Source organism: Scaptodrosophila lebanonensis, unplaced genomic scaffold (genome assembly GCF_003285725.1).
Source record: "Scaptodrosophila lebanonensis strain 11010-0011.00,11010-0021.00 unplaced genomic scaffold, SlebRS2 tig00000043-arrow-pilon, whole genome shotgun sequence".
Lineage (NCBI taxonomy): Eukaryota > Metazoa > Arthropoda > Insecta > Diptera > Drosophilidae > Scaptodrosophila > Scaptodrosophila lebanonensis.
The window spans coordinates 10438579-10451373 of NW_022060545.1; the positions used below are offsets into that span (position 1 = coordinate 10438579).

The 12795-nt window shown below is 43.8% G+C and overlaps 6 protein-coding genes across 7 annotated transcripts; 3 read left to right on the forward strand and 3 right to left on the reverse strand.

Annotated features, from left to right (window-relative positions):
* Positions 1–21: 21 nt before the first annotated feature.
* On the reverse strand, positions 22–3809 carry LOC115622651 (xylosyltransferase oxt). Its single transcript, XM_030516660.1, has 3 exons — positions 2815–3809; positions 2575–2735; positions 22–1970 (listed from the first exon to the last, which is right to left on the reverse strand). The coding sequence occupies exons 1-3, from the start codon at positions 3581–3583 to the stop codon at positions 153–155; spliced, it is 2748 nt and encodes a 915-aa protein (XP_030372520.1). The 5' UTR covers positions 3584–3809; the 3' UTR covers positions 22–152.
* Positions 3810–3980: 171 nt separating this feature from the next.
* Positions 3981–4688, forward strand: LOC115622983 (RNA-binding protein cabeza). Its single transcript, XM_030517136.1, has 2 exons — positions 3981–4353; positions 4404–4688. The coding sequence occupies exons 1-2, from the start codon at positions 4029–4031 to the stop codon at positions 4607–4609; spliced, it is 531 nt and encodes a 176-aa protein (XP_030372996.1). The 5' UTR covers positions 3981–4028; the 3' UTR covers positions 4610–4688.
* LOC115622198 (protein ecdysoneless) lies at positions 4623–7195 on the reverse strand. Of its 2 annotated transcripts, none has more exons than XM_030516092.1 (2): positions 6637–7195; positions 4623–6546 (listed from the first exon to the last, which is right to left on the reverse strand). In XM_030516092.1, exons 1-2 carry the CDS (start codon positions 6926–6928, stop codon positions 4724–4726), a joined length of 2115 nt encoding a protein of 704 aa, XP_030371952.1. In that variant the 5' UTR covers positions 6929–7195; the 3' UTR covers positions 4623–4723. The 2 variants fall into 2 exon arrangements, with proteins under 2 accessions (XP_030371952.1, XP_030371950.1); XM_030516090.1 differs by having other exon boundaries at positions 4627–6549.
* Positions 7196–7706: 511 nt separating this feature from the next.
* On the forward strand, positions 7707–8806 carry LOC115622926 (mitochondrial inner membrane protease ATP23 homolog). The gene is made up of 2 exons (XM_030517051.1): positions 7707–8470; positions 8530–8806. Exons 1-2 carry the CDS (start codon positions 7727–7729, stop codon positions 8728–8730), a joined length of 945 nt encoding a protein of 314 aa, XP_030372911.1. The 5' UTR covers positions 7707–7726; the 3' UTR covers positions 8731–8806.
* Positions 8807–8991: 185 nt separating this feature from the next.
* LOC115622452 lies at positions 8992–9142 on the forward strand. Its single transcript, XM_030516395.1, has 2 exons — positions 8992–9052; positions 9108–9142. Exons 1-2 carry the CDS (start codon positions 8992–8994, stop codon positions 9140–9142), a joined length of 96 nt encoding a protein of 31 aa, XP_030372255.1.
* A 1699-nt stretch (positions 9143–10841) lies between these two features.
* Positions 10842–12669, reverse strand: LOC115622799 (putative neutral sphingomyelinase). The gene is made up of 2 exons (XM_030516864.1): positions 12525–12669; positions 10842–12415 (listed from the first exon to the last, which is right to left on the reverse strand). The coding sequence occupies exons 1-2, from the start codon at positions 12563–12565 to the stop codon at positions 11116–11118; spliced, it is 1341 nt and encodes a 446-aa protein (XP_030372724.1). The 5' UTR covers positions 12566–12669; the 3' UTR covers positions 10842–11115.
* Positions 12670–12795: the final 126 nt, after the last annotated feature.

Genomic DNA, 12795 nt, shown 5'->3' on the forward strand with positions numbered 1-12795 from the left:
CTATTTACAAACAACTAAATGTGAATAATTAACAAATGATTTTCAATGGTAACGTTTACAAAAAATGGCGGCACAATATTACAAAACGCAAGGAATAGGCAGACGAAAACAACAACAGCAACAACAGGTTCTGTTAGCTTTAACAACAAACTTCATCTCCGTTTTAGCAGCGCCTCAACATCGCTTTTTGGATCAGGCGCCATGGAACTCCATGCGGTGTCACTACATAGTGGTAGTTTCGATAGCGCTGCATTCGACAATTGTGTAGCTACCATGCTGATACCGCATGTCTCGCGTAGCTGAAAGAATTTCCCAACCAATTCATCAATCCAGTTCTGTAGACTTTCGGCAAATCGTCCAGCATTGGCTACTGCCTCTTGCTGCAATGCATCGCGTTCTTTGGCGCTGCTTAAATGCTGCAACCACTCTGTGGGCACTTCAAAGTCAGCGGGCAATGCCACACCCATGCCGCCATTCAGCTGGCGTGCCAGTTGCTCACTCGCCACAGGTACGCCCTTGTGATAGGCCAGTGGCGTGACCAGGAACTTCACCTGCGCATAAATGGATGTGCGTCCTATCAGCTTGGCAGTCCAGATACCCGGCGTCAGGGGTGCTTTCAACAATGTCTTTGAATGATTGATGACATCGCTTTGCGCCTCCTCGATATGCAGTTCGTTGAAGTCCTGCAAGCGACCCAACGGATCAACCCACAATAGCGTTAGGTTGTAGGAGTGTGAGGTGTCCTGGGAGGCCACTCCCAGATGCATATAGCTGAGCAACAGCTCGCTGTAAGGTCCCAGTAGTTTTGCAAAGTTACGCGCCACCTGCTCCTTCTGATCAAAATCAGTGGAGACCTCAAAGTTACGCAGCCGTTTACTAAACCGCGAATTCTTCGCCACCTTTCCAAACTGCACGGGCCGGACACGTGTTTCCAGTTTCAGCAACTGTGTGCTATTAGAGCGCCGAGCACTGTAGCGCACCAGAAATCCCTTGTACTGATCACGGTGCAAGTAGTGGGTAAGCTCGTGGAGCTGTAGCGACGATGTCAGCTGAAATTGCCGTGCGGCCAAACGCATTAAACTGTCGCCGAGAGTGCGCGCCAAATCGTCGTGCTTGCCATGCTCGTCCTCGCTGTGGTAAAGGGACTGCCAATACCCATGAAGATTCGCATATTCGCTGGTGTACGGTCCAAATAACCATTCCTCCAGTTGCAGCAGGACGGCCTGATTAATAATGGGCTCGAATTTACGAGCAAAGAAGAGCTGTTTCTGCTCAGTGCTCTGCAAACGCGCCCAATCCTCCGGTTTAAAGTCATTGGGACTACACCCGCACCAGTCCACCACATGCTTGTACTGACACTTGCAGCCCAGCTTGCGCTTCCAATTCGTCACATGCAGATTGTTATCCACATAGGTGTCACAATGGGGCGTATTTCGTAGCACAGTGTGAAAGAATGATTCGGCGGGGAGTAGCGTGTGACGGAATATAACTAGCAGTGCGTCCAACAGCTCTCGTTCCGCTCCTGCCGCCTCCGGGTGAGTCACGTAGGCGACAAAGGGACGCGACAAAGCTACCCAATCGCTGCCGCCATCCACTTGTATACCAGCGGGCAGCTTGCGGTCTCCAATACGCCACATGTGCGTATCGCATTCCACAAAAGTCTTGTCGAGTCCCTGCTTCTGAATGAAACGCTGAGTCTCGCGTCCATGGCTCTTCACAAAGTTCCGTCCCCGGTTTGCTGTAAGAAAATCTTCCAGCTTGTCCAGCGTCTTCACCGGGAAATCACTTTCACTCAAATTAATGACAAAGTCCCATTCCGCCGAGGACTTGAGCAGATCCTGCATACAGTGCAGCAACATTGTGAGCAATGAGGCGCCTCCCCAAATGGTTGAAAAGCGTGTACGTGCCAGTCGTATGTTTGGAAATTTCGGCTCCAGCTCCAACAATTTTCGATACAGATAATCCTGGCGCTGCAAGGTAAGTTTTTGGGGTGTTTATTTTAATTTTAAAATGGCAGTGTACATCAGTCATGTAATTTAAATGCCACATCAACTTAGTAGACGGCATCAAATAGCGCAATTAGCACAATATCGCGCATGGAACTCATTCGAGTATATGTTTTAATTATGAAATCAAACCCAAACATCACACAGTGGGTACTATTTGCTTTAAAGATAGTGAAAGATAAATGGAAATGTTGGGAACGAAAAACACTATAATTTGGCAACTAATTAATAATCAGCTACTATTTTTATATTTTTCAAACGCATTTCTTTAAAAATACTTTCTGAAAAATTATATCAAATTTGAAAACCTAACGAATCTATAACTAACAACATCGAGGTAACAAAATGAAGCATATTATTATACATTTAAATTGATTTTTTTACACCATCGCCGGTAAATATTGAGAAACTATTCCCTAACTGAAAAATTTGACCGACCACAACTCAATGGGTTTTCCCCAGAATACAATAAGTAACATGTTAGACGTTTCGCAGATATTTTTTACGATACATTTAGAGAATTCTCCACTGTGTGTCCCAATGTTGCCTCCCCTTTGACAAAACTTACCGCATCCACGTGTATGTAGTAGACGTGATTTGGCGCGTAGAGCGCTTTAATCAGTCGATGCACTTGACGAAGTGCCCGTCCATTTAACGTGAGCAGAAATGCAATGCGAACCCGTTCCACGTCCGGTGCTGCCGTGCTGGCTGCTACTTGAGCCGTGAATTCTGTAACGATGAAAAGTTAGTTAATTAGAATGATGTAATACTTTTGTAAAGCCTCCCCTCCCAATTTCACATTACTCACTGGCTATTCCAGTCTCGTACACGTTCATGGCGAAGTAGCCGCCACAGATTTCCTTGGCATTGGCCAAACACTTATTGTTGCAGCTAGAATCGGGCAACTTGGTGGCAGTGGGTGGTGCGTCGAAACCACAGAAGCACTCTCTCCCGTACTGGACACCTGCATAGGGGTAACCCGACTGCAGACAGAGCTCCACGCATCGGCTGGGCGAATTGTACGTTTTAAAGCTGACAAAATAGCCGCCCAGCAGGCGATGGTCCTTTTCATCGCGATAGCAACCTAGGGAGACGTTGGCCGTGTAGTTGCCAGCTGGACAACCACTTCGCAGCTTGGTGGCATAGAAGCGTCCGGCCTGTATGGCACAGGCGATGTGTGCGATATGTTGACGACAGTCTTTTGTTTTGGCACGCTGCAGCGCCGATATTGCTTCCTTGGCATTAATATCACATTCGGGCTCAAAGCCCAACTCCAGCTGCTTGATAGAGAGTTTTGGTTGACTTTTAACAGGCACTGGTGGCTTCTGTTGTTGTTGTTCTTGGTCCTCCTTTACAGAGGCCGCCTGCTCTACAGACGCTTCTGTGGCTGAATGGGTTGGTGCTGAGGCAGATTTAGAGACGGCAGCAACATCTCGTTTACGCAAAGGATTGACGAAATCAACGTTAGCTATGTCCAGAGATTTGTAGGCGAGAAACACCTGAATGGCAATGATCATCAGTATGACTATAAAGAAAGAGCGATAACGGCGCAACCAGCGCACGGACAGATGCTCCATCGAAACAAGTTCCCTCTTCCACGACAGATTCGGTTTATTTACTTCAGTGGCTGTTTCACGTGTTTGTTGTGAGTTCGTTTTGACTGTGGCGTTGGCATGGCTTGGTGTGTGGACGTTTATTGTGTGGCGCCACTGATATGTGCGTGTGTGTGGGGGCAATTAACTACATTTCACTTATTCAAAAAATGACATTTTAATGATTTTCATTGAAAATGCGAACCGAGTATATTTTTATGCTACTGCTGCTTCTTGCCTGCAGTCTGAAAAATGACACTCACAATGCAACGCATCCATTTCGCATTAGATATGACAGGCGGCTTCAAAATGGTCGTGAGTAATGGTAACGTCGATGTGCGCATATCTCACATCATTATTCGTGCTGTGTACTGTGACTGTTAATCGTAAATAGTAAAGGTTTTCTACTTTTTTATACTACCTACACAAAATGGTTGATCCGAACCGCAAAATAAACCGTGTCACAGAAACGGACATAGATTTTTTAGAAGCATGCGAGGAAGAGTTTGCGCTACGCTACACGGATGATGATCCAGAATTCATGGCACATTGCAGCAAACCGTTGCCTGATCCGCCGCTGGTCGAGAATTGGCAAAATGGAAATGGTTCTGGTGGGGGTGGTGGTGGTGGCGGCGGCGGTAGTGGTCACTACAATAATCGTTATAACGGACATCGCAGAGGCGGCGATCGCGGCTGGCAAAGAAGAAGTGGTGGCGGTGGCTACCACAATAACGACAGAGATCGTGGATACAGAGGTGAGAGCCACTGGTTGGTTGGCAAACAGAAAATTCATATATTGTTGCAGATAATCGAAATCGCCCCAACCATCGATATGAGCCGTCTGCACGCAGAGATAGATATCGGGAACAAGATCGAAATGGCGCCGTCTATAACGAACGGAATAACGAACAAAGTGGCAGTAGCCGCGGCGGTGGTGCTGGCTCCGGCTCCGGCTCACCCTTGAAAGTGAGACGTGACTATGGGAAGTTTGTGCCCGCCTCTAAAGATTAGCAACGCATTCTTGTTCATATATGTAGTATGTTTCTTCAAATACACGTGCATCATTTTTATTCAACGCTACAGAAACAAATTCAGTGTCTGGGACTTAGGGCTAATGATGTCAATTTAGACCGCTGATTCGGAGAGATCTTTGGGCTTGTCGCTTTCAGCAGCTGCTGCAACAGACATGCCCGCACCCATGGCATTTAAGAGATTTGAGACGGGTCCAGCACCGCCGACCTGTGACTTGTAGCTGTCCATCATATTCTTTAGAGTATTCACATTTATATTGATGGGCTCGAAATCCTCAATGTCGTCGAAATCATCGTCATCATCATTGCCCGTGCGATTTGAAGTGCGTGAATTGCTCTTCCCATGAAAGGACTTGCCTACAGTGGTCTGTGCCAACTCGCGGTCCATTTGCTCCATATAGGCTTTTATGTTGTGGTCCAAGCCGAAGGCGCTGCTGCTGCCCGCCAATGCAGCATCAAAGTTTCGCTCCAGATCTTCCTCATCTGCATAGTCGCTCATCTCGGATGTGGAGTCCCAATTGTCCTCGGGTATGACAAAGTCCAGGAAGTTGCGCACATGCGTGCTATCCTGCTCATCATCCTCCTTCAGCAGTGAGTTGCGTTGACATGCCTTACGCATCGAGTTATTCTTTTTCACCTTCGCCCCAAACTCACGTTTGCGCTCAGCTGGACTCTTGTGACTGCTCGCGCCAGTCGCCGGCGTAGGCTCATCATCGTCAGAGTCGAGCATGTCGGCTCCATCAGTTGGCGGTTCAATGCCTTCGAAGTTGGACTGTTGTTCTAAAAATTCGCTCAGCTGTTTTGTAAACTCGGCCGCATTCATATCGCCATTGGGCTTGTAGAGTTTTTTTGGACCATAACGCTCTTGAAGCATAGCATCCAAATCCTCAGCGCTTATGCTCAGCCAATCGTCTTTATCGCTGGGCTGTAGATTGTTCTCCTCGTCGCGCAATTGCTCGACCTTTTCACTGTCACTTGTACGTAAGAGCTCAAGAATTTCAGCGCCGACCCGCGGCGCAGTGCGAAAACGTGCCTGATTGCTTTTAAAATACTCGAGCGCCGTCGCCAAAAGACTCCCATACTCTGCACTTCCCTCAATGTTGTCCCGGAAGTAGCCCTTAGATTGCAGGCTACGCAAATATGCCCGCCACGCTGGCGTTTCCTCTACCTTTTCGCCTTCACGCTTCGCTTGACTAGCCAGAATCTCCAGACCGCTGGCAATCTTCACGCCCAACAGCTGTTCCTTGTAACGCTCTGCATTGCCAGCATTTGTCAGCTGCCAACCCACTTTGCGCTCTGGCGTGTATTGGCTGTGCATCAGCATGGCATAGAGGCAGCGTGTGAATGTTACATTTGTGCGCACGCGCGTCGACTCCGGCGGAAAGTAGCGCATGACGCGCAGTGCCTTTGCATCCATTGTGTCACGCTCGCAAAAGGCACGCACTGCGGATGCAATGAGGGCTGGGCGTTGCTTCAGCAGTACAGCGGCATTCTGTGGCAGCTCCACAATCTGACGATGTGTGGCTAAATGAGGCTGTGCCGGCACGAACTCTCGAATTCGAGCCTCGATGCAGCCCTGCATGGCCTTCGAACAGCGATAGAGTGTGGGATTGAGACAAATACGTTGCACCGCAGTGGCCATAGGCATGCGTTTACCCTTCGTTGTGGATGGAGAATTCTGGACGAGCTGAAGCTCACCGTTGACCAAATAGACGCGTTGTTCGCAGGTCTCCGGCGAGGCCCAATCGGGCAGCACATCTGCGGCCTCGATGAGCAGAAATTCGCCATCGGCATCGCAGATACGGGCTATAAAGTCGGACCGCAGGCGTGTCAACTCACACAATAAATAGACAATGAACCATTCATCGCCAATGTTGTCGCCATAATGTGTGATGCCGTGAAGATGAGGCGGCAGGGCTGCTGTAGGGCCGGAAGATACAAAGATACACACATATAGTATGATGAGCTATTTTTAGATTCTGGGGAAAACCAAACATTCACACTTACCTTCACCATCATCATCATCGTTGGTCTCATCATTAAGAATGCGTTCCTTGGCGCTCCCTGTTCGCGCCTGCAACTGAAATTCGTCCTTGTGCCAAATATAGCTACGTTCTGTGACTTTCTGTTGCACAATGGCCATACATTCTGCCTGCACCTCCGACAATTGCTGACACACCTGCTCTTCTAACACATCTTCAGCTGCACCATCGACAGCGGACAATTGTGGAAATATGTAATATTCCACAAAGTCGTCTTCGCGCACAAATTCCAAATTAACGCCCGGAACTTTATTCATTGTTCTTCCTTCAAGAAGCACTTAACTCCTTTGTTTGCTTTTGCCGTTGTGACTCAGTCACAGAATTCGTTTAGATGTGTGTGTGTATCCTTTGGCTTGGCGTTGTCGGGGTGTCTCTTTGTTGTTACCTTTGTGAGTCTGTGACCTTAGCAACTGTTGAATGAAACAGTGCAAACAGCCTTTCGAAGCATTCGGTGCGACCTTTTCCCACTCTGTTTCTTTTATAATAACAACCAACCTTTTTTTTCTTTCTCTGTGTTTGCTTTAATCGCTGCGATAGCGATGTGTTTGGGCGACAATTTTACTGTCGTAAGGCAGCCAAAACAGTGTTGACAAACGCACGAAAGCTAAACACATGTGCGTGATGTCCACGCGCGCTTGTTAGATAAATTTTAAATGTTTTATAAAGCTTATTATTCTGTTCAAAAATATCAATATATGTAAAAAAACACAGATGAATTGATAACCTCCTCCTTTTTGAAGTGGGCTAATAATTAGAGTATGATTCAATTTTAAACAAAAGAAAAAAATTATATTTAATAATCTCTCAGAAACAGACACTACACAAGTAATTCAATCAGTTATAAAGAGTTAATAGTGGTGATAATGGTGGAAATGTAAAATTCGATTAAACGGCTAACGGAGTCTGAACTTCAACAAAAACAAAAATAATTCTCATTCACTACAAATGTTCAATAGTTAAAAAGCTGTTAAGAACCATTCTTAAATTCAAATATTCAATCCTATCGCTAGAGGTGAGAGTACGATATAAGTAAACATCGCCTAACCGTGCCTGAGATGCATCGTGAGCATTGTTTAGCCATAGTGGCAACACTTGCAAAACAGCTGCCGGTTTATTATTCAACCAATCCGAGGATAACAAAAATAATAATAATGGGGTTTCTAACAAAAGTGGCAGCCAAGGCAGCGCCCACAACAGAAACAACACAATCCCCGCCTGCTATTTCTGTAAACGAAAAGAAAGAGGCTCAGACCAATGCCAAGGAAGAGGAACTTAATGGTAATGGACCCAAGAAAGAGCCAAAAGAGTGGGGTTATGACTTATATCCAGAGCGCCGTGGAGAAGCGTTTAAGCCCAAATGGTCCCGTATACTACTTGGCCTAGAAGGACGCGAGAGCATTGATCGTTATAAATGTGAGGAAAACGTATATTGGTGCGTAAAGAATGGGCCACTGGTTAAGCTAATGATGGGCGCATTGCGAAGCTCTGGCTGTCCTATTGATCTACGCCGACACATCTCCTGTGAGGTGTGCGATCCTACAGTGACGGGCGGATACGATCCTGTGCTCAATCAGATTGTGGTCTGCCAGAATATGGCCCGGAATAGGAGCATGGTGCATGGTGTGCTAACGCATGAGATGATACATATGTTCGATTACTGCAACAATGACTTGGACTTTAAGAATGTGGACCACTTGGCCTGCACTGAGATTCGTGCCGCCAACTTGGCGCATTGCTCCTTCTTGAGCGCCATGTTCCAGGGCGATGCCTCCCCGTTTAATATCAAGGAGGCTCATCAGGTTGGTGGCTTAAATATGACTATCAAAGAAATTGCTAATTCCAAACTTACTTATGGTAGAATTGCGTGAAGAGCAAAGCCTTGGCCTCTGTTTTGGCTGTGCGAAATGTGAGTCGTCAAGACGCAATTGATGCGGTTGAACGTGTCTTTCCCAAGTGCTATAACGACCTGGAGCCCATTGGCCGAAGGATACGTCGCAATTCCACAGACCAACAAAAAGCGTACATGGAAGGGCCCATGTATGGTTATGATGTCTATTAATAATTGGAATTTGTAATTGAATCCAAAATGGTGGCAATTATGTACAAAAAAATTAATAAATATAAGTTTAAAGCGAGAAGAAAACATTTTTCTTATCAAGCCCATCAACTAATGAGAAGTCACAAAATTAAGCATTAATTTAATTTATGACTATCAAACAAATTACACAACAATTTTTAATTATTAATGAAAAACGCCGGAAGCATACTGTATATAAAACCTTTGCTCTTCAGTTTTAGTTTTAGTAAACAGTTTTAAACTATGGAGGATTGTGAAATAATTGGCTTGATGTGGGAATTTATCGCAGAAATGTTATTTGGCTGTGCGTATAGAACTAATATTATACAAATAATATTCTACATATTCAAGCGTTTCAGCTGGGGACGTCGAGTACGTTAGCGACGATGAATAAATCAGCATTGATGATACTAAGCCATTTAATAAATTTGTGCAACAAAGTACAATTATTAATCGCACTAATTTGCAAAAATACTTATAAATCTGACTATAAAATACCCCTGGAACCCAGTGAACAGTACATAAAGGCTAAATATGGACTGCTGGCAGCTTGTTGAAATATTTTTTGAGTTTCTAAATGATTTGTTTTTTTCCGACATGAGTAAGTAATAAGTTGATTTGTATTTTATTTAGTTATTTATATTTCCTTTACCATCCCGAAGCTGATGCAGATTATTTTGGCGAATACTATTACGATTATTAGTAAAATTTTTCAATGTTTCAAGTCATGGCCTAATAAATAAATCAAATTTGATGTTTTTATAATTTCATTAAAAGTTCATTCAAATTGCACTTGAGTTTTCGTTACGCCTCATTAATGGACATGGTTGAGTTGTGTGCCTCAACATTTTGGGCTCGACTGACTCCACAGATTTAGTTACAAATCGCTAAGCAGGAACCATCGGTGGAATTTCGAAGAATAACACAATTAATACAAATATTATAATTTGTGTTATTAAGATAACATTTCACTCTATAGAAAAATAAACAACTATTTGAGCAACTTGTTTTTTTTTTCGAACATCTTAAGTTGCGTACAAACTCTTTATCTTTTAAAAGATCCAAGAGGGAAATAAATTTAGATAAAATTGGTTGTCATTGAAAACTTTTCTTTAACGGTTTGAAGTAACATTTACTTCGCGAATATGTGTGAAATTTATTTGCCTGTCTGACTACAACTTTATTCTTTCATTAGGTCAGAATGGTTTGGAAGGTCACAAAAGTCGTTAGGGACTATTTCTAACCATTAATTTATGAAAATTTAAACAGTACATTAGCAAAAAAAATATATATAACCAAAAAATTGCAATATAAAATAATAAAACATGGCAGTATAATTTTTGAATTTTGAATAAATCAACACTAATGATTCAGTTATTAAATAAATTAGTGCAACAAAATGCTTTAATTAAATTGCACCATTTATCAAAAATAATTCCAAAACTGACTATAAGTATACTTGAAACCCATGGAAAAGTACATAAAACCACAATATGGACTGCTGGGAAGTTGCGGCGATGTTTATTACATTTATAAAAGATTGCTTCTATCCAGACATGTGTAAGTAATTGTTAATATATTTGAATCAAATTTTTTAATGACAAAATCTTTGTCCTCCCAAAGCTGATGAAGACTTTCTTAATGAATTCTTTTACATATATGATTATTAATATTTCGGATCATGATACTACGAATAAAGCGTCATTAATGTTTCTATAATTCCATTCGAAATTTTAAAAGTTGTGTTTGAGTTTTGTGTTATGTCCTATAAATGGACGTTTCTGAGTTGCGTCTTACTTAGTTACAAAATGTTAAACATATCGAGTAGGCTCTATCGGAGGAATTTTTACTTTTAAAAACAACTTAAGTTGTGCTTTTGAATAATAACACCAATTTGAAATATCATTAGGTGTGAGCTCTACCTACAATGAATCGCTTAAAAATAAACTGAGTTTATAGACTGGTGATAGAAACAACCACGGGGCTCTTGAGGGTTTGCTAGAAGAAGCTGTGGCAGACCCCATGTCTGCACTTCTACCAGTATCTAGTTTTTTCCCTGTTAAGCATCCTTTAAAATTAAGGACAACCAAATATTGTTGTTTAAAAATACATCAATTTTATTTAAGTAATATTTTCAACTATTACATATGTACTGGAATGAAATACTTGTTGTCCAAAATACATAGACAGCTTTATTTTGCATTGAACGTTATTGCACTTACATGAGACAGAGTAGCTTTAAACTTATCTTAATATTGTTTGTTTGGGGGAGGGGACGCAGCTCTCTGGCTACATTTTAAATGCATTTTGAGCTTCTAAATGTTTAAATACGACACAACCGCCACAAGTGCCTCAACCCAGGAGGCATCAGTAGAAATATTCATATTTCTGTGCATGGTGCAGCATAACCTCCATGGACTTTTTGCCTTGCAAGACACCATTACGCTCCATATAGTTCCAAATGGAAGCCATGAATATGCAGAATAAAATAACACCGAAGACGATAAATTTGAGCAGAAGATAAATGGTGCGGAATCCCACCGGGGCGCTGAACTCGATAAGAAGGACGAGCAACACGAATAAAAATGTTGCAGCGCTATAATACAGGATGCGATCGGTGTTCAGTTGTAGAAGCGAGGCATCGCACAGAGTCAACGCCTCATGGAGTGCTGCAGTGCGTTGAGCGGGTAGGCATAATGATGGCGGCTGGCAGGTCGTCTTATGTGACGGTTCGCCGCAATTAGTGGCAGATATGTTGGCACCCGGATCGCCGCCACCCTCCTCCTTAGTAGCACAGGTTTCCTCACCATCGATATGTCCATTGGCATGCGACACGCATTGCGTCGGTGCTATATGCTTGCCTGCTACACTATCGGCTGTTATGTGCGTTAATCGTAATTTTGCCAAGACAGCCTCGTGATCAGAGTAACTAAATTTTTCGCCGGGAACACGTTCCGGGAACGGCAACGTATAGTCGACTATGTGAGCTTTTATGTGATCTGCGCCACGGACAAATATGTGATCGATCCGTATGCCAAGCGGATTCTTAGCCAGCGAACGTTTCGACGTATACGAATTACGACCACACTCATTGGTCCGAAAAGCGTCGGAGGCACAGCTGTCCTGCATCTTGGATGTGTACAACAGAACCTTATAAGAGATATCCTGCGGCTGCGTATTCAAATCTCCTGCCAGTATCTGAAGCACCGCATTGCCACGCGTCGCCTCAATGAACTGAGCAGTGTCGAAGGCCTGAATCACGCGATGCGTCTTGTACTCATCATTGTCGTTGTCATACTCGGCGTGAAGGTGTGCATTATACAAATGTACGATCTGGTCACCAACGAGAATCCGACAAAGGCCAACACCCTTACCGCCAAACCAGTCAGCGTGCTGTACGCGATGAAAATAACCATTCACGGACCAGGCATGAAATAAAGTGCCCAGAATTGGATATTTAGACAGCACTAGTAGACCGGCCCCCATCACCCCACTGTGGAAGTAATGTGAATAGGGTAGAGCACTGGCTGTCTTCTCCTGCAGTGCCTCGCTGTCCTTTTGCGACCAAACCTCCTGGAGCGAGACGATGTCGTACTTCCCACTGCTCAGCTCCTTGCATATCGCCTCAATGCGCAGCGCACGGTCACTGGACACATATGGAATGCCCCTGTAATTCAATTAGGAGAACATAGAATAAAATTGGAGCGTTGGCCTTTTGTAGTCACACAGGGACACAAATAATTAACACTTTTGCATTTATGTACATTTACACATACCATACGTTCAGCGTTAGAATATTTAGCTCGAGCAGCAACATTTTTTTTTATAGCAATTTTCGGCTAATAACAATGCGCTGCCACCTTTGCTATGAGACACAATCACAATCGCATGGAAGGTCCGTGTAAAGCATGCAGGCTGATAAGATTATTTGTTTTCTAAACAAGAGAAAGCTTATATGTATGTATATGTATGAATGTATATACCATATGCGGAAGCCAAACAACAAAGCTAGTTGGAGCTGCCAACCGATGTTGTAGTTGATGTTGG

Coding starts and splice junctions, on each gene's coding strand:
- LOC115622926 (XM_030517051.1), top strand. CDS start 7,727: ATGCATCGTGAGCATTGTTTAGCCATAGTGGCAACACTTGCAAAACAG. Junction 8,471..8,529: donor ATATCAAGGAGGCTCATCAG/GTTGGTGGCTTA, acceptor TACTTATGGTAG/AATTGCGTGAAGAGCAAAGC.
- LOC115622198 (XM_030516090.1), bottom strand. CDS start 6,928: ATGAATAAAGTTCCGGGCGTTAATTTGGAATTTGTGCGCGAAGACGAC. Junction 6,550..6,636: donor CGATGATGATGATGGTGAAG/GTAAGTGTGAAT, acceptor CCGGCCCTACAG/CAGCCCTGCCGCCTCATCTT.
- LOC115622983 (XM_030517136.1), top strand. CDS start 4,029: ATGGTTGATCCGAACCGCAAAATAAACCGTGTCACAGAAACGGACATA. Junction 4,354..4,403: donor CAGAGATCGTGGATACAGAG/GTGAGAGCCACT, acceptor ATATTGTTGCAG/ATAATCGAAATCGCCCCAAC.
- LOC115622651 (XM_030516660.1), bottom strand. CDS start 3,583: ATGGAGCATCTGTCCGTGCGCTGGTTGCGCCGTTATCGCTCTTTCTTT. Junction 2,736..2,814: donor GTACGAGACTGGAATAGCCA/GTGAGTAATGTG, acceptor TCATCGTTACAG/AATTCACGGCTCAAGTAGCA. Junction 1,971..2,574: donor ACTACATACACGTGGATGCG/GTAAGTTTTGTC, acceptor CTTACCTTGCAG/CGCCAGGATTATCTGTATCG.
- LOC115622799 (XM_030516864.1), bottom strand. CDS start 12,565: ATGTTGCTGCTCGAGCTAAATATTCTAACGCTGAACGTATG. Junction 12,416..12,524: donor ATTCTAACGCTGAACGTATG/GTATGTGTAAAT, acceptor ATTGAATTACAG/GGGCATTCCATATGTGTCCA.
- LOC115622452 (XM_030516395.1), top strand. CDS start 8,992: ATGGAGGATTGTGAAATAATTGGCTTGATGTGGGAATTTATCGCAGAA. Junction 9,053..9,107: donor CGCAGAAATGTTATTTGGCT/GTGCGTATAGAA, acceptor CAAGCGTTTCAG/CTGGGGACGTCGAGTACGTT.